The sequence below is a fragment of the Megalops cyprinoides genome, chromosome 13 (assembly GCF_013368585.1).
Source record: "Megalops cyprinoides isolate fMegCyp1 chromosome 13, fMegCyp1.pri, whole genome shotgun sequence".
NCBI classification, from domain to species: domain Eukaryota; kingdom Metazoa; phylum Chordata; class Actinopteri; order Elopiformes; family Megalopidae; genus Megalops; species Megalops cyprinoides.
Window position 1 is genome coordinate 23,022,315 of NC_050595.1, and position 24,911 is coordinate 23,047,225.

At 44.6% G+C, this 24,911-nt stretch overlaps 3 protein-coding genes across 3 annotated transcripts; 1 reads left to right on the plus strand and 2 right to left on the minus strand.

The window, feature by feature from the left end:
• Positions 1-576: 576 nt before the first annotated feature.
• Positions 577-12,282, minus strand: serinc4 (serine incorporator 4). The gene is made up of 12 exons (XM_036544519.1): positions 12,214-12,282; positions 9,961-10,128; positions 9,400-9,578; positions 8,589-8,668; positions 7,399-7,492; positions 6,354-6,565; positions 5,410-5,505; positions 2,517-2,643; positions 2,239-2,311; positions 2,079-2,118; positions 1,454-1,604; positions 577-806 (listed from the first exon to the last, which is right to left on the minus strand). The coding sequence occupies exons 1-12, from the start codon at positions 12,280-12,282 to the stop codon at positions 605-607; spliced, it is 1,491 nt and encodes a 496-aa protein (XP_036400412.1). The 3' UTR covers positions 577-604.
• A 6,469-nt stretch (positions 12,283-18,751) lies between these two features.
• hypk (huntingtin interacting protein K) lies at positions 18,752-20,256 on the plus strand. The gene is made up of 4 exons (XM_036544453.1): positions 18,752-18,936; positions 19,406-19,461; positions 19,551-19,602; positions 19,815-20,256. Exons 1-4 carry the CDS (start codon positions 18,775-18,777, stop codon positions 19,908-19,910), a joined length of 366 nt encoding a protein of 121 aa, XP_036400346.1. The 5' UTR covers positions 18,752-18,774; the 3' UTR covers positions 19,911-20,256.
• A 148-nt stretch (positions 20,257-20,404) lies between these two features.
• On the minus strand, positions 20,405-24,172 carry mfap1 (microfibril associated protein 1). The gene is made up of 8 exons (XM_036544083.1): positions 24,016-24,172; positions 23,355-23,571; positions 22,792-22,927; positions 22,492-22,679; positions 21,820-22,089; positions 21,413-21,572; positions 21,020-21,109; positions 20,405-20,823 (listed from the first exon to the last, which is right to left on the minus strand). The coding sequence occupies exons 1-8, from the start codon at positions 24,095-24,097 to the stop codon at positions 20,644-20,646; spliced, it is 1,323 nt and encodes a 440-aa protein (XP_036399976.1). The 5' UTR covers positions 24,098-24,172; the 3' UTR covers positions 20,405-20,643.
• Between the last annotated feature and the right edge of the window lie 739 nt (positions 24,173-24,911).

Genomic DNA, 24,911 nt, shown 5'->3' on the forward strand with positions numbered 1-24,911 from the left:
CGCTAGACTGTCAGTGCGTACATAGCGTTCACTCCCCTCGGCCTGGCAGGGCTAAGTGTGGGAGATGGGGTTTCTGCCGGGACAGACATCCTGTGTAACGGGGGCCGGGACGAAGGTGAAAGAGAGGCCACAGACCACAGCAAACACAAGAAAGCCGTCTTTCAGTAACGAAAGGCTGCTGGTAACTGTTTGGACTAAAGACAGACTAGTTGAGATATCGACCTCTAGTGCATTATATGGCAGCATGTTAAATTCCACAGAGGGAAAAAAAAAATGTGAGTTCTAATGTCTGTGAGCATGAAGTGTGCCAAACCACTCGGCTGTCTCGGAGCAGAGCAGTCTTGCTCACCTTAATGTTCCCATCTGCACAGTACGTTTCAAACCAGTGCATGGTTGTCCTCCTTCAGCCTGATGGTGTCTGTGCATTTCATTTCCTTTATTATTTGGTGTTCGTGCCTGAGTTTGGGATGCGAGAGTCCTCTGTAGAGCCAAGGGTCCATTTCTCAGCATTGCGCTGTTCATGCATGGCGCATCCCCCCCCCCCCCCCCCCCCATCTCCACTCCGTCGCCCCTGCCATTGGGTCCCTCACAAGCCTGTCCATGCTCACACGCTGACGCTGATGTGGCGCTGGGACCGCCTCCTGATGCGTGACCTCCGGGGCCGCGACTTGCGCTCGGAGCGGCAGAGCGGGCCAAGGAGCAGCCACAGGTAGAGCACCACGCAGGCCCAGCATGACGACATCTTCACCCAGAAGGTGGACCAGCAGCCGTGCGTGAACGTGGTCTCCAGGACCGCTGACTCGTAGCTGGGAGAATGGGAGAGGGAATCCCACTCATTTACTCTCGCTGACGAGAAATCCTCTGTTATGTAGCTTTATGAAGACAGCAAATGCCCACCATTCGTGGTTTCAGATTTTCACACCAGGTAGAACTCCCTGTTATCCTCTTTCTTTGGGCCATAGAATACCATGCCAACCCACACTCTTACATCTTACATCATTTATTTAACATACTACACACATTTACAGTATGTGTTGCATAAATATACACATTAATCACTTGTTTACTACTTTAGGATGTTGTTCTGATACTGAAAATGTGTTTTTGTGTCAGGAATAATTCTCCCTTAAGCATTAGTCTAAATTATTTGTACAGTATGCGAATTGATGATTTTTTTTTCCTCGTGATAGGGGTGTTCTTAAAATGTGCAATATAAACATTAGTGTGTATGAGTGTGGGGGTGTATATATGTGTACTGTTTATATAGAATAAACAAATCCTCAAACATGGAAACATACTCATCTATTACCTACAAGTGTTTTGATGTTTGCAAAATCTGTGTTCATGGAGATGTATGTGACTCTAAAATTCCATCCGGCATTCCAGGGTCTTGTCTCCCAACAGCTTTAGGACACACACTAATCGCAGTTTGTCTGCCGAGCGACCTACTGACCTGAACCAATTGGTGAGGGTCATCATGACATAGAGGGAGGCCAGGAAGAAGACGAAATGGAAAAAGAAATAGCTGTAAGCGACGCGGTGGTTCTCATTGTGGATCACCCTCTGACATCCTTTATTCTCATTATCCACCTGGAACTCCTCTTCTGTGGAGAGGGGAAAAGATTACCAGTCAAAGAAGGGTGAGGCCATTGGATTCTACCACAGACATTCTATTGCCAGGTAGTCACACCGAAAGTGCTCTGCCATCGTTGAAGCTGTAAGTGTTCTGATTTGCTGGCTTATTATGAACATCTTGAAAGCAGGTGGTTATGAATAGCGCATTCATAGCTAACACAGGACCCGTGAGACTGTGAGTCTACTTCTGCTGGAAACCAAAAACAGAATTTGAGAAAGCCAAGGATTCATAGACCTCAGTAAAAGTTTATCATCATAATATTTACCCATTGCAACAAGCACTACTGGCACAAAGAAGTGATCACATAATGACATAATGCTGCTCTCTCAATTGAAACACTGACACCAAGTCTCCGATATCCACAAAATAAACATGTTACTTCCCTTATGGCCTCCAGCTATCAATGGTGTGTCATCATCTTTTGTTTTGAAAGGGTGCTTACCTTCCTCTTCTTCTGGACAGCAGAAACAGCAGCTGGCTTTCTGTGAAGAGAGGTGAAGAGGACAGGTGAGAAACACAGCTGCTCAGGTATGAGGGAACTCCATGGTCATGTAATTATCAACCATCAACAACAATAGAGGTGTCCTTCTATGGAACTCTACCTGGAACTCGTAGCGATAAACTTTTATCATCCAGAAAGGCCCAAACATTTCTGCCAGATAGGAAGCTTCATTGCTGATCGGGGAAAAAGGAAAAGGAAAAAAGTTACATTTACTCTCAAGTGCAACAGTGAGGATACAAAAAAACAGTTATTAGCTAGAGTATTATGTTTTTGCTCTATAGATGTATTTCATTTCTTTGTGGTGCATGGAGTTGTATTCTGACCTTGGGTTTAATGATATAGAGACATAGAGCCATACCCCTGTTTGAGTATACCTACCATGCAAAGAGCACACAACAGTACATTATGGCCGCTCCGATAACCGCCACTGCATTGCCCTCCTTCTGAAGCCCGTCACGGCTCACACTGGGGTAGCATACAGTCATGTTCAGCCCCTGGTACTCCACTGCAATCAGACAGACAAAGGACATCAGTCTTCTGTCTCATTCTTCTCTCCTAACAGCCATGGGGCTACCCCCATTAAACCATCATTCTAGTGCAGTTTCGAATCCACATGTCATTTGGTTCCTCCCCCTGAAGGAACACATCACTCCCTACATTCTGGGGGATAAAAGGCATTAGGAGCACTCAGACATTTAGAGGATAATCCGGCCAGAGGAATGTGTAACACAAACAAACCTGTGAGGATCACATGAACAGACCTGGCTGAAGCAGGTGCGTGCTCTGTGCCCATCATTGTCTGGTGGTTATGCCTTCACAGATTTTAGAGGAGATTATGTTCCTCTCAGTCCTGTAGACTGAGTGGGCTGTCAATGGGAGTTTGATTTGAGTGAGTGAGGGAGGGAGCTGCAGCCCTGCTGTGTTTTCTCTGTAGAGCTTGGATGTCAAATATGGGCCAGTGTGTGTGTGTGTGTGTGTGTGTGTGCGTGCGCGTGTCTCCTGTCTAATCCCTGATGCCCCAGACCGACCCAATGTCCCCAGTCTCAGAGAGTCAAGAGACTAAACCCCAAGGTGTAGCCTCTGCCTTGTGTCGGCAGGACGGGTACACACACAACCAATCCCCTGTGTTTTTGGGGTTGGGGGGAGGACAGGGGTGCAGATTCCAGAGCAGAGCATGCTGAAGGTACGTACCAAACCTGGGCGACGTGAAAACACAGGCTAATTACAGGGTTTAATGCCTGCCAGTCACACGCAAGCCAGGAATTCAAAACACCGCACCGTGGCCATGCTGCCAGGGGAAGGGCCCTCTCCTTGCGTTTTCTGCTTCTCGGGTACCATTCAGAACATTTTAGCTTAGGGATCAGGCATCCCTGTCACTCTCTGAGAAGGGGCACACAGCACCGAGCAAGCATTGACCAGAATGCCAGTGTCTTCAAAGGGAGCACCTTGAAGCTTGAATGGCATGCACAGCAAATTGCAAACACCACACACTCTCACAGGGACCGAAACTGCTTATGGTGTGAAAGTAAATTATAGTACTGTGCTTACAGCTCACATACTGTGTGTGTGTGCGCGCGCGTGTGTTGAAAAGATGTTTTTATAGTAGGCTGATGGTGCATATTTCCTCAACAAGTCGAAACACAGGTCCACACACCGCCTCAGGACAGCCTGCTCTGGCTCCCATATGCGCCTCTGGAACGTGGTGGTTGGGCGGCGTTGCAGGCCAAGGCCGGTGTGGGAGAGCGGGGCAGAGCCGAGCTACACTCACAATCACAGCAGGTCCTGTGAACAATCTCCATTTTATTGTGCCCGTGTTTGAAAATTGCCTTCCGTTTAAGTTTGAACAGAGGGTCTGTCATTAAACAAACACTGTTTCTTGTGATCAAGCCCACTGGCTCTGCAATGATGTTTAATTGAGCGTGGGCTACTCTTTATCACAAGCGGAGCCATTTCAGAAGTTCCCTAGCTTAGCGGCCTTGAGAATTTCTCAGTTTTATTAACAAGTGGTTCAGGTTTCCAGAGGACACGGTCACTGCTCCCTTTGTAGGAATCAGGTGGGAGTGGCTATCTCTTTCAGGGCTGGCCTGAACATCCCCAGCCTGCTTGGCTGACTGCCAATCAAGTATGGACTGCAGGCGTAGTGGTGAGTGGAGCACACCTATTAGAGCTCTATCTCACACACACATCCCCTGACATACTGTAATTCATATAGACACGCACACACATACACACACCAGATTGAACTCATTTCATGAACAGAGGGGCAGATGACAGAATAAGGGCACACTTGATAGATTGTAGAATTTTTAAATCAAGGAAACTGCACTGGGATCCACTGGTTGAGAGACTATCCCCACTTAAAGCAGTAGGTTTTTGTTTGCTAACTGAACAACGGTTATACACAGGGTTTTATGGTGTTTTGAAGATTTCAGGTCATTTTCAGTTATCATCATCTGGCCCCTCCTCTCCTCATCTCTCTCTGCTGGGTGCTACCAATTACATCCTTTTCAGAGGCCAGCGGCTGACATGAACTGAACTAGACTTAAATACACATAAAACCTCATCTCTCCCTGCACCCCTTTTCTAAATACATGGTCACCTGTCTGTCCCTCTCCTCCCACAACAAGGGTATGTTTTTTTTCACCTCATGGTCCCTCCTGTGGCTGCGTGACCATCAACACGCTGCTCCAAATCTCCAAATCTTCCTTTTTTGGCCCTTATAGGATTAAGGTTATGTTTGGGTCTCACATTGTACAGTAAGGCTTCCATTCAATCAACACTTGAACTTGACTTTGGCTAACAATTCAAGTATTAATATTTTCAGAATGAACTTGACAATGATCAATGAACTTGCTGAGCTGCATTTAAGAAGAAAAAATGAAAAACCCTAACTTAAGTCCTGCCCTTCTCAGTGGAATCCCAGGTGAGAGGGCCTGCTTCAGGGAGCAGAAGACCTTTACAGATGGAGACAAAAAGGATCATCAGCACTGCTGCACTGACAGCCGGGCAGGAGTTCGCTTGGGAGACTAGCATACAGATGTGTAGGGGTGTGGGAGAGTGTGTAATGATACCACCGGCTTGGATTACCGTGTTATTAAATTGTCATCTTATGCAGGAGGAATGTGAAATATCCCCCCCCCTCTCTTTCTTAAAGCCCAGAATCTAATGGGAATACATGTTGGCACAGGTAAGTAAGCACCCTTTCAACCCTGCCTGTGGATAAGGGTGTTGTGTCCTGGGCTGGCTTGTCCTTTTTTTGTGGGGCACATACCTTTTTCAGGGGGGCGGCTGGAGAGGGCAGAGAAGGTGAGGTACATGACGTAGCAGCTGATGATGGACGCCTGCAGGAGTCCAGAACGAGGCTGCCCTGAAAACCGCATCACAGAGCAAAGGGGAGGGGTCAGAAAGATAGCACACACATCACAGAATAAAGGGGAAGGGTCAGAAGGACAGCGTATACATTACAGAACAGGATGTGTGAAGGATGGCAGATACAGAAAGGGGGGGGGTTATCAGGACAATATTGCGAACCTCACAGAGTAGGGGAGGACTCACAGTTTCACACAGTACAGACACAATGCACACAATGATTCATCTACAATCTATTTATGCAAGCCGATGAAGGAACGATAATAAAACCCTGACATGTATAGACAAAAGGCCCTGAAGCCTGAAGTATTGGTGTACAGTAAATAATCAGAAAAATGTCAGACAGATTACATCAGGTTCACTGTAACTGTGATGTTTCATCTTTGCATTTGACAAGTTTATCTAAAAGAACCAATCAGTAGCATATAGATCATAGGATGTTTGTTTAGCTTGGAAACATGTTTTTTCTTTCTCTCTTTGCTAAGTAGTAGATGAAAGACAAGACATCTGATGTGCTCCTCCATATCGGTATTCCCCAGAGTATCCTCTGGTCTGTGAAACCGAGTGTGTGTATATTAATGTGTTTGTGAGCATGAGTGCTTGTGTGTATGTGTACATCTGCATCTGTGAGTGTATACACGTATGTGAGTGAGTATATCTGTGTGGGTGTATGTGTATTTGTATATGTGCGTGGGTCTGTGTGTGTATGTGTATGTGAGTGTGTGTGTGTGTGCGTGTGCATGTGCATGTGCGTGTGCGTGCGTGTACATGTGCATGTGTGTGTGTGTGCGTGTGTGTGTGTGGGGGGGGGGTGTGCTTGTTGCGTCAGGAGAAGGGGACACTCACGTTCCTGCACACAGGGCGTGACAGCGATGAAGGACATGAGGCCGCACAACCCCAGGTTGGTCCACAGCAGGGCCTTGTTCAGCTGGCAGGCCGCTGGGTGCGTGTATAGCTTGTACATGAAGAGGAAGGCCCCCGTGGCGACAGCATAGAAAGCCAGGGTGGCACAGAGGATGGCCAGGTACCAGCGCTTGTCCTCAGCAGCCCCTGTCATCCTGAGGAAATTGCCCAATCAGACATTCCCAAAGTGCCTCCCTGTTAGGCCACTCCACGGACCCTTACAGCACTCAAAACTCATCAAAAGCACGACATACTCCCCTCTAAACACCCACATAGCTACACCCCAGAAATCGAACTACTCAAAGACCCCTCGACAGCTCAAAGAGGATTCCTCATGGAGTGTGTTTGAGTTGGAACTAATCCAAGCCCCTAGAAGCTTCCGTACATTTCAGAGCTGTCAGGGAGGGCACATTACGGAGTGACAACCGGCGAGCGGCAGTGTCTGGAGTTTAAGGCAACATCTGGGAACAAGCTGCCTATCGGGGGAACGAGTACAGGAGCTGAACAGTACAGTACATCACGTAGGTAGCAGTAACACTGGAGGCCCTCTCCCAGGGACTGACATTCGGCTCTAGGCAGTTTTTCGTGATTTACAGGACAGCCGGCGTGAAGAGGAGATATGAGCTGCACTTCGCCAGATGCGTCCAAGGCCAGCAAGGGGCACGGCAAACACTTTCGGAATGGGAGCGGAACAATTGGCTCGCGTCCACTGTCCGCCAGGTGAGGAACAGCCTCGGGCGAAAATAAAGTTCCTCTCTATTAAATGCAACCTTGCACCAGATGTGTGTGGGGAGATTTAGCCATGCAGAAACACTCCTATTAGCCTAGCGTACCCTATGTATGACAAGCTGTTGGTTTCTATGTCTTTGAGTGCACCTCCCCCCACCAACACACACGCACACACACACATACAAGCACACACAGAAACACAAACATACACACACACGCATGCACACACTCATATTTATACACACAAATTTCCTCTCACCAGTTCTTATTCCAGGTGTGAGCAAACGCGGTGATGAGGACGAGCTGGATGAGGATGAAGGCGAATCCCCCTGCCACGCCCACATAGTGCCAGGCTAGACAGAGACAGATGGGGAGAAACACAGAATAACAAATTTTAACGGCCGGCTACACTCACTGTCCTCCCTCCAGCAGGTGACGTCAGATACTCCACAGACCCCAATGCTGAAAGTGTCTGTATCCAGATTTACAATACCCCATACAAGTGAAATACAAACCTTGGAGAGATTTATGGTGCTGGCATAAATGGCTCAATGATACAGACTGGTTGCACTACCTACATTTAGAGCAGTGGGCCTGCAGCGCCACCTAGCAGCATACAGCTATAACTGCAGACATACACGGCATTATCTAAGTGTCAAGTCATGTGTGTTACATACAGATAAATGTAGGTGTGACCTTGAAAGACAAAAGCAATACAATAGAATAAGAATGAAACAGACTGTTAGGTATGACTGCATGTACAGATTTAGCCCATGTTAGAGTTTTGATCTCATTCCCTTTATTGGAAATGTGGAGACAATGTTGATGAACAAGCTGAAGTAAACATGAGTGCTTCCAACATTCCAGACTTATCGTATCACACCATGAAAGAGTTTCTGCTAATAGGCAGTTAGGCCTTACTTTTATCATGTGCACTAATGGAACGTGTGTCTTATCATGTGAAAAAAATGGCTTATATGCGTATGCTCATCTGATAATCTACAAAATGTTACAAAATTTCCTAGAAGTTGTGTGGGTTCCTGTCTCTGTCTCCTCGAAGTCTTTTATCTTTGCAAAGACAGCAGTATGTTCTTGTCTCATCCTCACATGATACATTTCATATTTAGGTTGTAACGTAACTAGACACCACACTAAAGCCTGTACAGGCCCTCATCAGATCAAAGGCATAGGAAATCCAGGACAAGATCCACCTTTGATGTGGTATTCATTCCAACTCACTGATGTACCCTATGTATACATGTAATAATCTTATCATTCAGGGTTCTGTGTATACAGTGTGTGTGTGTGTGTGTGTGTGTGTGCATACACATGCATGTGTGAGTCTATGCAGGTGCAGGTGTATATAGCTGTGTATGTGTATATGTTTGTATGTGATTGTATGCATATGTGTGCATGTGTGTGTTGTGTGTGCATATCACATTTACTCACCGTGTAAGAAGGATTCTGTTGGGATAAAGAAGGCAGCAGCACACATCCCCAACAGGGTAATGAACTTCAGAAACCAAAAACTGCAGGAAAAGAAAGAAAAAGAGAGGAGGAAGGGAAAAAACAGAGACAGAGGGAAAAAGAAGAGGAGTAGTTGGAAAAGAGGAGTCAGTGACACCCAAAGAACATGAGGAAAAATATGTGTGAAGGAGAGATGCAGGGACAAAGTGCCATAGATGCAGTGTGGGGCATAGAGAAGCAGGGTGGAGAGATAGGTGAAATTATAGCTGTCTATCTACTGTAACTTTCCCTCAGTGACCAGACATCCATCTGGGACAGGATTCTCCCCCTCCAGGCTGAGCCAGAGGCTTTCAGCTTCACCTGCCCATGCCCACAGTTTTAGATACAAACCCCAGGACAAAATCGCTATGCACCAGCCCTGAATATATCACGTTCCAGGGAAAGTATTTGGTTTGACTGATAGCAGGTATAAATCAGCCTTGAAAGGGCCCTTTGATTGGTTTATTGCTTGGTATATCCAACCAAACACTTGGGTTTTAGCTTCAGATAACAATGAACTTTTTGTTTTGTTACTAAGTTTCAGTATACATGTTGAATGAACACTGTGAGGTAAACCAGAGATAATTTTTGTAGAAGTGCCCTGCATGCACTTAAGTGTCATTATATAATATGAGGATGTTACACTAGTGTGTCTTATAAGGCTTTTAGCAGTGACAGTGACTGAGCTGTGGCATTAGCGTAGCCTTGTTTTGGTTAGATAGATCGTGATGGCAGTGTGGCGTAGTGTCCTGACCCATTGTGGATGAGCGCGCGAAAGTCCTGGCTGGACTTCACATCGATGAGGAAGAGCGCCATCATCAGGTGGAAGCAGGCGGTGCCGAAACACACCCTGTACACCGCCGAATACCCCACCAGCATCTCGCAGTCTCCGCCTCCACGTTCCTGGTCGCACACCAGGGCGAAAAAAGGCACCTGAAAACGCACAAAACTGCCTGATTACACGTGACAACACTTTCGGATTGACCTTGACTCAGGGCAGACGGTGCCACAACCCTCCTGAGACTACAGCTTTTGGTTTTCAGAGGAACAGTCCACGGCCAATCCAGTTTGCGTGTTTCTGGGCAAGGGGATTAACGGGATCTTTATTGAATGTGACTTAATACAGCAAATGGCAAGCTTGTTGGTTAACATATCAGTGGATTTGCACAATAAAGACTGACAAGGGAGAAACTGTCTCAAATGCAGGGAGAAATCCACTTGCCAGGGCCCGGGTGTGAGGCCCTTTGTTGCAGGGGCCTCTAAAATGTCCGAGTGAACACACAAACCCTCCTGTTCCCCCTGTGAAGTCACTCACGTTCTCTCTCACTGCCTCAGACACGGTCCTGGACAGCATGAGGCAGGAGACAGTGCAGGCCAGGATATGGAACAGGATGTACATGATTCGCGTGCTGGAAGACGACTTGATTGGTGGACAGAAGGCGCAGCACAGGGAGCAGGGGGCGGGGCCGCAGCAGCAACATATCTGGGGGAGATAGCAGAGGTGAAGGAGTCAGCAAGCTAAATAAAAAAGTTTAACTCAAGATCCAACAGTATGTTGAAACCTGAACCTACGATGAACTGGGATTAGCTGTGGTTTATTTCATTAGAATTCATAATGTTTATTACATTATCATTTTTGCTTGCCAGACAGCCCTCTCCAAGGGGACTTCCATTTTGTATATTACCCATTTATACACTGAAACATTGACTGGGGTGACTGTGGTGGTTCAGTATCCTGTCCAGGATTTGAACCTGTAGGCTGCTGGTTACAAGTCATGTTCACTAACAACTATGCCATGCTGCCTCTCTCCTCCTGAGCCAATGTCTGTACAGTCTCACCAGGGGATTGAAAGCAGCTTTACAGAGAGCAAACAGAGAAAGGGTCCGGCTCCTCAGTGGAACTTTTTCAACATCAAATCGGGACGTGACCGCGGGGGCAGTGGAGCGGACTCCTGCTGGGAGCCTTCATTTTGATGCGTGAGCGTCCAGGCCAGCCGGAGGAGGGGATTAGTTTGGATAGCACACAGCATCTGGATGTTTCTACTGGAACGAGGATGCTGAGCTGGAAAAGGGCCAAACGGCTTTCATCCTGGGCTAAACCCAGGGGGAGCACCCAGGCCCTGGTCCTGCCTAAAACCTCAGCCATTCTCTTAATAACCAGAATATTCCACAGATTAATGAATAGAGGACGTTTTCCCTTACATATTTCTCTTGTTTATGAATATGAATATGCTGGATTTCCAACAAAATCCAGAGGAATTACTTGACAGGATGTGTATATTATATTAAAGTAATGGCAAATTCTCTGGACAGCACAACACTCCAGAAAGTTTCATGCCACGCGTTAACTGACCTGCAATAGCATAAGCAAACCTTTGCAGTCAAATGTTCAGTGTCATTGCACTCTTTGCATTTCACCCAAATAGGTGATGTATTTTATATCTGTCAAAGACAGCGTGATTCGCAGGGACATATCAAGAAAAGGACTAAAGGAGTCTTGATGTGTGAGCGCATAAGGCTTTTGTGGAGATACTGCATTAATACAGTGTTTCTAGACTAACTCAGCCTCTCTGACAAGCGCTCAGGAGGCCAGGCCTCATTACGAACACACTGAGCTTTGTACTGTGACAAACAGCCCGCACTATGTAAGTCAAGCAGGTGGGCAGATTAGATACAGAATAATATTTCCCCGACGGAAATACCATGCGTGCTCCTTAATAATAATACATCCAAGGAAGTTCTCTCTCTCAATCTCTTTCATTCATCACAGAAAGACAGGGCATAGATTCAGCTAAACAACATTGATGGACGCTCAGAAAGTGACAACAGTACCTAAATCCAATTTATGATGTTAACCTATTAATGGCCTATTAACCTAGTTGTACGCTAAGTAGACACCCTTATCCAGAGTGACTTACTGTATATAGTTTATATTTTACGTAGTACCCACGTAATGAATTAAACCTGGAACCTCCTACACACCACCACTACATCACCAAGCCGCAGGTTGTTTGGTTATTGTTTGCCTCACATATACCACTATCGTGGGTGAGTTCAAGTGAGGGGTACAGTGGCAGTGCCCCATCTAGGTTATAAGCGCATTTTCTTTTTGCCAGAACACACTATGGTACTGAAAAGGATCACCTCTCTTTTGTCTTCTTGACATCTGTGTTAGTGTGCCAGAGCAGCTGAATCCAACAGGAACACAGTGCTGTTCAGACACACTACAAGAGGCAGGTTTTACAGTGAAGCTACAAGGAATACAAAGCAGTAACTCATAACTCCTGTTCTAAACAGCAGTACCTTGTTGCTTATGCTGCACTACCATATTTTCAGTATTGAATTTAAGCAAATACAAACTCCCATACAAACAACTACCCGCCATCTTTGAGGGATCAGCCCAACTATTAATAGTTAATATCTGTGCCACCTTCTTTTCTCCCTGCTAAACCTTAAACTTTACCATGATACCCATCACCATGTTCTAGTTAAAAAAGCACCCCCCCAGGTCAACTTCTGCCCTGTAATGTCCTCCAGTCATTTGACTTTAAAAGGGTCTCTCTCTCACCTGATAGGCTAACATGTTGAGGAAGTGCTTGCTGAGCCCTCTGCGCTGGAGAGACTGAGCAGATGACATTTTAAATTCCCCAGGGAGTTCGGTTGAGGTCCCCGGTGGAGCTCCTACATCACTTCTGACACTGTCCGAGTGGGCAGCGAGAGGTCAGGCATGATGACAAGCCCACTAGCAATGCGATTAAGAGAGCTCTAAGTAGGAGATATTATCCCAATGTGTTGGCCGGCCAGCAGAGGAGGAGGAGGGGCCGGAGACGGGGCCCTGAACTGACTGCGACCCTCAAGTAGCAGTCCGCCTCCTGACTGATCAGAGTCCTTCCTTCTCCGCGGCTGTGAGATCCCACTCCGAGGACACAGCTCCCCCTCCGGGCAGACACTCGCACTCTGTCCGAACGAACAGACAGAAACATACAGGCCCTTCCGTGTTCACACCCTGGGTATGCTCCGTGTATCCATGCTGCCTTTGCGCTGGTGTGTCAGTGCGTCTCACACACCGTGCGTGTCACCGTGCAGATTTGCCTGTAGAGCCGCTGGAGAGGCTCAGAGTACCCAGCCCTCCCCTCTGCCCTCTCTCTTTACCCAGGGAGATTAGCCACAGGGGACATCTCTCTGCATTGGCCCATCTGGCCCCCTCGGCACCCCCCGCCCCGCCCTGCTGGACACTAGCATGGATTTGGCCAGACCCTTAATCGGTTTCGACAAAGTAATGGAATTATCCCAATGTTGTGATTTTACATGTTTCTGTGTGCAGAGCAGCCCAGGATTCTCCCCTCCTGTACTTACACCCATCCCCCCCGCCAACCCGCCCCCCCCCCCCCCCCCCCAACTCCTGTCTATCCAAGTCAGAGGCACCAATGTCTGCCCACCACGGAAAGAGGCCATGTTCATAATCCTATCATTACGCTAAGACCCAGAACCATGTCAGAGGGAGAGCACAGTGGGAACGCTATCCTCAGAGTTTCACTCAGAGGGCCGAGGGGAGAGTGCCGTGTATGTTAACCAGTGTACTCTGGGCAGGCATCTGGGAGGCAATATTTATGGCTGTGAAATCCAGCCCTTTGAGAAACTTCAAGTCACATCTGTTTCTGTTTAATGTCATCTCTTATCACCAAGATCAGAAAGTGGTAACACATGAATAACTCTATTATTCTGTCATCACTGGTTTTATTTAGAGGAATTTTGCATTTTTCAGTTCTCTTCCAAGGAAGAGAAGCAGAGGTGAAATAATCATGGACTAATGTAGTAGTTTATTTAAATAACTAATAACTTCTCTCTGGCAACATATTGAATGATTTAAGTTACTCACACATTACAAATCTTAATATACAAACTAGTCACACGACAAATAGAGCCCAACATGCTGTGTACATGTGTGAGAGGAAGGGTGAGAAGAAGAGAGGGGCTATGTTAGCGTGAGTTTTCCTGCCTGTGTTTCTGTGTACAACCACACAATCAAAGTGCCCTGAGGCTGAATGAATTTAGCCTGAATTTAGCCATCATCACACACTTTGGGCTTAAAGGCTGTAATTGGGGATAAACTGAGAGAGTATACAGGGTGTAGATTAAATTTGGGTCATTGTGTGTGGAGACGTGCAGGCGGGATAATCCCAGAGTTTTTCACTGTCTGCCTCAGTTGGGGTGACCTTCACTTGCAAACGTGGCACACTAATCTAGATTGAGGCTCCTGGACTGTGCATGACTGTCTCGGCGTGGACACACCTTTCGCACAAGTGCGCTGGGACCCCTGTGGTTCCAGCCTCTACATGCCTCCTGAGCTCAAAAAAAAAAAAAAGAAAAAACAAAGTCTCATCACCATTCCCTCCGTGTATTTTTCAGTTAGTGTTTTTACTTCTTCCTTCTTTAAATGGCTGTGGTGGTGGGGGAGGGGTTCAAAAAGGAGAAATGACTTTCAGCTCTATGGCCAGACTGCACTCGCCGAGCACCAGACAACCCTGAGACAGGCTGAAACAGCTTTCATCTGTTTTCCACTCCTCACAGCTCTTTGGCAAGTCGAAAAGCATCTTGGACAACTTTGTTGTTTGGCTGAGTGGACAGGTCAAACACCAAATGGTCAGACTTTGTTTTAAAACCAGAAAGGCAGCATCATCTTACAGTATGTGTTCTCTACACATGATATAGGCATGGTCTAAGAGATATATTAATTTTGACCTAGTACATTACTTTACCACTGTCATGTTCCAAACTGTACACATATAAGTTTGATTGATGCATAGGTATATTGAAAACAATATACCACACAAAAATAGCTACTTGCTCATCGGGGAAAAGAAGGGTGAAGATGCATAACAATGACTTTGCACAGCAGCTTGAGCCATTCCAGGTTTTACTGGAACATTCGCTCTTGAAAATCACAGCTTCTAAAGTAAAAAAAATGCGTCCACTTAAAGCCGAAATGCAGTGATTGATACCATTACATTCAAAAAGCAACAAGCAAAAGTGACTAAACAATAAAAGCAGAGGCAGCCACTGCACTCGTAATGCACACATCCCCCGCCCCCTAAGAACGACCTATATCCATGCATCTATTATTATCATCAACGCTTTTTTAAAGCCTCTATCGAAAATCTGTATTCCACACAGCGCAGGTGTCCTCCCTCACCCCCTCCTCCGGCCTGCGTAAGCACAGGCCTCTTGCGACCCTGACCAGGGTAAGGAGCTTGGAGATAATGAAGGAGTGAATGAAAGCTTTTACAGTGACTGCTAACTGAACAGACTGACAGGAAGCAGTAGGTAAGCAGCAGCAGCAGGATCTGTGAAAAAGACCCCATTCAAAGATCAAATACAGTAATGATGACAGCAGTGTTCAAAAGGCATAGCCAAATTCATTAACCATCATTAAAAGACACATTACCCACAATAGGACAGACACTGTACTGGGGGCTTGGACTGCTGGAGTGACTTATACTCTACTTAACTAATCTAATACCACATGTATTATTTATGTGCAGGATGCAGCTTCCTTCAATCCTCTTCAATCCATCATTAGACCATACACACCAGCCAGGCCACTGAGCTTGGCTTCGTCAGGACTCTTAGCTGTCTTCTGCTCTCGCAAATGCACAACCGGGATGGTTGTATTCTTTGTCCATCTGGGCCCCTATATGGTGGAAGCAGTTTTCTGTTTTGGTCTGTTCTGATAGTTTTGATTAATGGTATGTGGTAGCTCTTGGTCTGGTTCGTTGATGTTATTGTGTAATACATGATGGAGTTATTTGTGTAAAATAATAGTGGAGATATTGCACTTATGTATTGAATCAATTATGCAGCCATGATCTCAGTACTGTGGTTGGCACTGACACATGTTCGAACATGGCTATTTGTGTCCTTCATTGTACAACAGTTTATGCTATTTCATTAGATGCACTGTGCTCTACTAAATGCTAAAACTATCTTAGCTCTGTATGACACTCTCAAAGCAATGTGGCCTGTGCTTCACCAGGGCATAGGATACAAAACAGACTGTAAGCATGGCAACAATTACCAGCCCACAATCAAACCATTTAATTTTAGTTTGTTAATCTCTTGTTACTTAAATCACGCTCTCATGTACTTTCGTAAACCAATTAGAGGGTTTTGATTTTAAGCAAACAGGGCCTGCCAGCAGGCCATCATTCTCCCTTGCACACATACACACACACACACACACACACACACACACACACACACGCACACACACACACGCGCACGTATACAGAGATACCCCCCAAAGACCACTTTCACTCTCTTGATATGAGGTGCTGTGAATCACAGATAGCAATACACTACAACAAAAAAAAACTATAACAAAAAAGAGTAGCAGACAAAATGATGCCTCTGTTATAAATGTAAAAAGATGTAAAAGATGTAAAAGCATCTGGCCTCACACTAATGAGAGTAACCTTGTTGGAATACTGCCTTCCACTTTACTCAGACCAAATCAAAAAATTTTCCTCTGCTAAAAAAACACTGTTTCAAACACATCACAAACACACACACTTGCGCTGGCATTCCCTAAATCCAGTTCATCTGCCTTAGCAAAATAATGGAAAAGAATGACAAATGTCTGGTAACTGGCATAACTGTAATAACCTTATTCCTACATTGAAAAACGTCTAAACTCTGTGGAAGATCAATTTTCTCATAAAAATTATTATTTTTAATGTAGTTAAATGTAGCAATCTTTAGTCAAAAGTCAAAACATCCTAGTTCAATCTGTGTTTAGAAAAGTTGACCATAAATAAGAAGCACACACATACATTCACACACACAAACAGATAACAGCAAATTGATATCAGTAAGCAAAGTCAGAGTTTAAATACTAATCCAATGACACTTTACATATATTAATGGAATTATATATAGCACCCCCATTCAATCAAATGACAGTGATTAAATGAGCAGACACAGATTAAATACGAGCAGAAGCCATTTTCCCCGAGTGTGCTCTTCGGATCTCACTATGTCTTGATTATTTCATATGGCCAAACATTTGATATTTAATCCCAAACACATCTGAAAACACTGACAATAGACATTTTCTGTTAATTCAACCTCCCATCAATGCACACAAGAAACACTATATTCTCTGTTTGAAATGGCTCTAAAACCATATAGAAAACATTACATTCACATCTGAGATTTGGCTGTATTGTCAAAGGAGGGATTTGGCATTAATAGAGTATCTGTCACCTTCAGTTTGGTGAGGGTTTAATACAATATTCCTAAAATGACAGCCTTTTTAAAAATGGTGACAAAACACATCAATGAGCATTTCTTATATTTTTTGTGATAATACATTTACTGTGCTACCTTCCATGTCCATATGCTACTGACACTGTGAGAAATGTCTGAAAAAGCGCAGAGTTTACATGGGTGAGATTTGAAAATATTTTTTTTTTAAAAAGTGTTAACCGAAATACTTTGTCTGGTCTTTAACCTGGTGGGCATGCCCATCCACATACTGTATATGTACTATTCCTTTAGAATATCTTTGAACTGAAGGATTTCCTATCTGTATTACAACCACAGTCATGAGAAAAGCATGCCCACTTCTCACCTGAGAATAACTACTCAGTATTGAAAGAATTGTGAGGAATTTATCAAGCTAAACTTAGAAATACTTTTTATAATTTAAGCTTATTAAGAAAACTGTTATACATGTTTTTTCAACTTTCAGTGCCAGTAAGTACTCCCGTTTGATCTGATTGGAGCCAAGTCTTACCTGGGCCCGGACACAGCTACGCCACATTACTGCTCAAACGGATCCAGAGACTGGGGGAAAGCTCTGGGTCTACTGGTTCTCAGTGATCAGTCATAGACCAGGATGAATGGATTAGCTCTGGGACAGAGTCTGGGCAGCTCCAGCAACATTGCTGTAGATACTATATCCTCTGCATACCATGTTCCAAGAACACATCCTGGCGTTTTGATGAAGAGTGCAGCCTTGACCATGAATGCAGGGAAGTCTGAAGCTGCTGGATTGGTGCATTTTGTTGGTGGGCGGGAATAATCAGAGTTACGACAAAGTGCAGTGGAAAGGTTCTAATTACATTGAAAAGTCTTCCCGTTAAGGCACAGTAAACCTCTTATGGGCCAATTATAGCAAGGCAAGAGCATACTCCTTAATCCAGCCTCAGTTAGACTCCACACATCTTTCCACAAAAGCTGTGTGATGGAAAATCCTGGAAGCCCCTGCCTGCCCTGAACTGTTTTCTGGACTAGCACTTCAATACACAGCCCTTGCTTCATTGTACAAATTCATCATTGTCAACATTTCTTGACATTATGCTGGCATGTCCCATCTGAATATTTGCAAACGCAAAATTGCGTAGTGGTAAGGAGCAGGATTTGTCAACAAAAAGGTTCCTGGTTCAATTCCCCACTGGCGCTCTACCCTTGGAAAGGGACTTATCCCAGAATTGCCTCAGTAAATATCCAGCTGTACATGTAACGTGTAAAAACTGTAACCTATGTAAATCTGGATAAGAATGTCTGTTAAATGCCAATAATGTAACGCAATGAATATAATCAGGACACTGATTGTTGACAAACAGAAATTTTGTGTTGGTGGACATACCTGATGTCCATACTTCATGTAGATTACATTGCAAGAGCACATATTTTAAGTTTAAGGAACCGTGTTTGCCATCTAGCGGTGTAAATGGTGCACCACGTGTGATATCCACAGCAGTCCACCGTCAAGCTCTTGTCAAAATCTTTTGGTGCGCTGTCTAAAAAATTGGTTTTAGAAACTGCTTAAGTATGAAAACAATTCTTTAGGGAAATTGCGATGTGTTTTATTAAATGCAAAAATGTGAGCATATATTCGAGTTTCTCACTTTATACAAATGCCTACTGCTCTTCTCGCCGAATACAGAATGTCGTATTCGAAACGTAAAAGAGAGGGAATTATTTCATGAGATGGAAAAAAAAACTACATATGAAGTTTAACGCAACAAAAACATACACCCACGTGACCTGAGTGTTGCATGAATTTCCTTCCGAATCTCTTTTCCGCCCGGTGCTTTCTTTTTGTTCCGGACGCACAATAGCAAACATGGCCGCTGAAGGAGATGTGGATTTGGACCTGGAAGCCGAGGAGAATTGTACTGGAAAGCCAGCAGAAAAACCTCGCAAACATGACAGCGGAGCGGCGGACTTGGAGCGGGTCACCGATTATGCCGAAGAAAAGGAAATATCCAGCTCCGATCTCGAAACGGTAAGAACAGCCCACACACGCGGGGCTGCGGCAGTGCCAGTAGTAGGCTGGCGGCCTTGCGCGTTGAATGGAAAACCGTTGAATACCACCCTCGTTTCCACTTGCACTGTACAGAGGCTAACTAGAATCGAATAACACATTCACGGTGTTGTGTCCTGTGAAATATATTGCCATTAGAAGCCAAAGAAAGCGAACACGCTACGTTGAAGCATGTGTAGCGTGGAAACATCAGCTGGACATGCTATGCTAGCAAGTTTCAGCTAGCCGGTTAGGTACTTTGACGCAGTCAAATCGCTAGGTAAATGGTTAGCTGTTGTTTTCCAAAATAAATAATATGTCCAAAATAAATAATATTGCAACAAACACCATCACTATATTGCATTGAGTGCTAAATTAGGACATCGCTGTGCTGTCAGGATAATGTTATCCACCTTTAACCATGAGTAACATTCATCATCTGGGTTCCTAGGCTATGTCAGTGATCGGCGACAGGAGGTCAAGAGAACAAAAAGCCAAACAGGAGAGGTGAGATTGAGCGTCTGGAGAATTACAAACTAAAGGGAGATGAAGGTGTGACAGTGTGGTTGCTCTTCTAACTGACGTTTCCATTTCAGAGAAAAAGAGTTGGCCAAAGTCACCATTAAGAAAGAGGACGTAGAGCTCATAGTAAGTACACCCATCTCAACACTTAGAATATTTCAGTGGAAGATCATTTACTACGAGTTTCTAGTTAATTCAGGGCTTCTAAATGTCTTGGTTACTTCTCTCTGCGTTATCTTTGTTCTCTTACACTGCTGGGCAAAAATTCATCTCTTTGAATTAATAGCAATAAAAAACCTAAAACACTGTACATTTATTTGATGTCTCATTATCTGCAGATGAGCGAAATGGAGATCCCACGAGGCATGGCAGAACGCAGCCTCCGAGAACACATGGGCAATGTGGTGGAGGCACTGATCGCTCTTACAGACTGAACGGACCCAAGACCCTCTAAATGCTTCCCAATGGCACGGACACCACAAACAACAGCTATCTGTTTTGCACAGACTTTGTGGACTGCAGGAACTTCATTCCATGTGCCTGGTGCATGGACAAAGCATAGCTAGTATATTTTATATAAAACACTTTTTTTCTCTAAGACGGTTTTCCGTTTGAAATGTTTAATCTACAAAAAATGATGACAAATGTCTTTTTTTCCAAGTGCACCCTGATGTGATGGCAAAGTGTTTAAAAAGGGTTAAAATAAGAGGTGATAATCTGCCTTGAATTACTGGTTTAATATCTTTCAATAAAAGGTCACCACTTTCAGAAGTTGTTATACAAAATTATTTACAAAGAAATACATCTCACATGAAAACTTGAGTAAAGTTTTGAGTAAAGAATGTATATCTAAGAAAAAAAAATCCAAATACAGTCATTAGACAACACACTTTAAATTTACCAGAAAATATACAAAATCTGTCAGGCATTGCAGACTGATGAAGTCTCCAATGTGACCCAGACTGACATGTCTTCAGGAAACTGCTTTACATTTTCTGTTTGGGACCTAGAAAACATTTACAGATTGTCAGCCCATCGCCCAAAAAGAGGCCTTCTAGTCTAAGTAGGAACTGGCAGGACTACAGGTCAGTCACAAGGTGATTCACATAGTCAGGCAGAGAGATTCAGTGTCTTTTTCCCCAACACCATCATCAGCTCTGCTGCCGTTTACGTCTTCCTCTTCTTCACGGATGGGCGTTCAAACACGTCCCTCACGCCGCCTGCCTTCTGCTTGAAGAACTTGCTGTTCTGAGCACTCTCCTGAGCCCAGGCAGAGTCGAAGGAGGTGGTGTCCTGATCCACCAAATGTGTATACTTGGTGCGCCCAGAGCGACCAAAATTCTTGACCTGAAATTCATAGTGACAGGGTTTCAATTAATGCTTTCACTGAAATACAATCAGTTTTCAAGTGATTTTTGCAGCCTGTACTCTGTGTAAAACATCATGGTTTTATGATCAACATGAGCACTGATAGCAATGTGCTACCTGTACTGTTTTTACAGCCAAGGAATACAAATTAGTTAACTATGAGACTGAAGCTTACCTGCATGACTTTGGGCAGGATGGTCTTGTTGAAGTGATCTTCCAGGGTGGGGGCACTGAAGTCTCTTTTGAACACGTCCTGCTCTTCATCCTGGAGAGAAGAAATTCCAATGAACAATCAGACCAAACACAATATAGCTATATTAGGGCAGCTGAACCCAGGACAGTAGTATTAATGAAAGCCATGCATTGCATTTCCACACCTGAATCATGAGACAGAAGTTGGTGAACTTAAACTGACGGTTTAGTAATTGTGAAATGACATAGCAGAAGTCACACCCAGCAAAGCGACTGCACAGAAGGGAAAAAAGTCTCCCTTTTCTATGACTTATGTACCTCATGATTTCTCAGGGTTTGTGTTGTCTCACACAAGTACAAATCACTGGTCTCTCACCATGAAGAAGGCTCCTCTGTGGTAGTATTTCTGGAGGAACTTGTATTTGCCCTTGGAGGCCTTGTTGGTGATGACTTTGCCATTGTTGCGAAGCTCTGCCCTGCGTTCCTCCTCTGTAAGGTTGTGGAACCTGTCGATCTCGGCCTTCTCTTTCTCCATCCTGGGGACAAAACAGTGTTGCCAATCAGTCAAACTGCATGATGACCAGCAGCATAGCTCTCCAGCTAATCAAAAGGGATGATACAGTGAATTAAACACATCTGATATGCTCAGTAACCATGCTGCTTCAAGCTCATTTTCATTCCTACTGGAAATTCCATAAATACATTATTTTAACAATTCTTTGGTAGGGCATTAATAGTGTCTTACTCCAATTACTGAAGATTTTGGCAATGCGCGGTACTCACGCTTCACGAGCCTCGCGGTCACGCTTGATGCGCTTCAGCTCTCGGACCTTCCAGGCCTCGTACTCCTCCTCCTCGTTCTCTCCATCCGTGTCCAGGGCCTCCAGCCCAGCCAGCGTGCGCCGGTTCTCCTCAAACTCCTTCTTCGCCTCTTCCTCCACAATCTTCAAGGTGTAGCGTCGCCGTTCCTCCGCCTGCTTCTTGGCCTCGGCCTCCAGCTCCTTCTGCTTCTGCTCCTCTGCCTCTCGCTCTGCCACCGTCACTCTGTCCTTCCTGACAAACACAAAGGACACCATCGGCTTACACTGTGAATGGAATCACTCACTGGCCATTACATCTGTAAATTTTAGTTATGCAGAGATCAAGCAGATTGTGATACATGTTTAGTCACTTGGCAGGTGCTCTTATACAGAAAATGGACCACATCACACAGTGCTATAGCATCCAGCACCAATCTGAATGCGAATGCTATAATAATGCTACAATCTCAGCTACTGCAATAATAACACAAAGGAATATACATGCAGTGAATGAAGTTCGAATCTTGAAATGCCAGCGTTTACTTTATGAGCAGATTAGTTGCAGAGATTAAATAAGCATGGCTTTTAGCCTGATGTACAGATTCACACACTCCCTGTAGGTCCCCACGATGCTGTTTGTGACAGGGCCTCTTACTTGCGGATGAACACAGGCTTGAGCCGCGGCTCCGTTTCATCCTCGCTGTCCGTGTACTCCTCGTACTCAGACTCTGATTCCGACTCCTCCCCGGACTTCCCCTCCTCCTCCACCTCCATGATCTCCATTTCCTCGTTCTTCCTCTCCTGCGCTCGCTGCCGCATCATCGCACGGCGCCTCTCAATTTCCTGCACCCCAACACAGGACAATGATCCGTTCTCAGCCACCTCCTGTTTCATTTCTACCAAAGGGAAGATTACACAGGCTACCGGTTGGCGCTGATGCCCTTGGCCCTCTCACCTCGTCGTCAACCTCTTCTTCCTCCTCTTCCTCATCTTCGCTGCTCTCCTCGCGGTCGGGGTGCCAGGTTCCTTCGTCTGACTCCTCGCTCTCCACCATCAGCTCTGGCTCAGCAATCTGTCTATGACGCGCCAGTCTGTGACAGGAACGGACACAGCACACTGTCATAATCACTTACAAACAATCAAAAGGTGACAATTTTCAATGATGATTTAAGAATATTTTACAGGGTTATTTTTATGACCATACTGCTATGAAATTTGCCTATTTTGAAGATGGTATTGTGGAAGGCAACACTTTTCATTACAGGATATCTGAAAAATGTTTTACGTCTGCACAAACACATTTGTGGCCACAATTGGTAGTGACCTTAATGTAAAAGAGAGCAAGCTAGCACGCTGACATTGTTAGACTTGGTAGATGTCATCAAGCTTGTGAACTCACAAGAAAGTTGGATGCGTTTGGTTGACTACAAAGAACAAAGGACTGAATAGGATATTTTAGAGGTGGGGAATTATCCATGTCTTTTCAAAGACTTCTCAAGGTGCTCTGATAGGCAGTACCTTTCCTCCACATCCTCAGAGACGCGGTTAAGCAGACGTCTCAGACGAGGGTCTGACACCTCTTCCTCCTCCTGCTCAAGTTCTGGCTCAGCTTCCTTTCCCTTCTTCACAAACTGGAATTCCTCCTCTTCCTCGTCCGAAGATTCCATGGGGGCGTAGTCAGGACGCTTCCCTGACACATATCGTTTCACCTTCACCTTCTCCATAGAAATCTCACCTGTGGCATTAATACACAGACAAATTTTAACAGCCCGTTAACATGATGAAAAGACATCCACCGACATGACATAGCTTATGTTGTAGCGTTCGTGTGTTTTTTTGCACGAATAAAAAAACACTTCTTGTGTATATTTTTGTATACACTGTGTCTCAGCACAATGGATTACAGACTGCACATACCCAACCGTGGATTCTGTTTATTCTTATAGGCAAAGTACATTTAGCGTAGCCGCTAACTAATCCGCTGAGTATATTAAAATACGTGTGGATTACTACAAATACTCCACCAATCTAAGTTTATTGCTAGCTGGAGACTGAATTGTCACATGTAGATTCGTGTAATGCAACAGTCTTTAATACAGTTTCTCTCTGTAAACTCGTTAGTTAGCTTGTTATCCATCAGAATGTTGTAACGCAGCTAACCATGTAAGCTTAACCTCACCTTTTTCATTTCGAACCGGCACCGCTCCAGCCGTGGACTGGATCGGTGGTTGCTTCATATTTAGAGCGTTTTGTCCGGACATGGTGGACCGACTAAAAATAAAAAGTAAAAAAAAAACTGCAAGAAGAATGCTACGTTTCTTCTAGTGTTATTATGTCGTTCGCTAGCTTCGTCTCCTTACCACCCTCCTGGAAACAGGAAGTGCTTGATGACTTACCGGATGTTGCTACAATCCCCCACAAAACGGGGGAACATGATCTTAAAGGTTCCTGGGCTGTACTTTCTGGTTTCATTTATACATTTTTCGTATTTTTCATATTTTATTTTAAATGTTCGTCATTTGCTACTGTTACTGCTACTTTGGTAATGTTTACATTATTTTGTAAACATTACCCTTAAACAAAAGATAGGCAATTTTCGAAATGCTTGGAATATTTCCTACTGGTATTTATCTGTAGTCTTTATCTAAATTCCATTAGGGCCCATTAAATAATGCCTTGAAAAGTTATGTACACCCAGTAGACATAGCTACTGCAAATTAGTTTCTGATTTTAAGATACAATTCGTACAAATGCAGAATCTCTGAGAGAAACAAATATTATACTTATATTTTTATATATTTATATTTACAAGTACTATACCATGTGTAATACTTTTGAGTATCATACATCAGACACATTTAAAATAGCATAATTACTTATTTAAAGCAATAACCAAAATGGCCTTTTTGCCTATTTTCCCATTCCCCTTGTCAGTGTGATTGCTCAGTGTTGAGGTGTCATAGCTTGTGTGTGTGTGTGTGTACTCTTGCCCAAGCTTTTTTTGTATTTTGCTAGTCTTCAGTAAAGGTAATTTTATTTTTGAACCCGATCTTCTGTGTCTCAAGGCACCTCCTC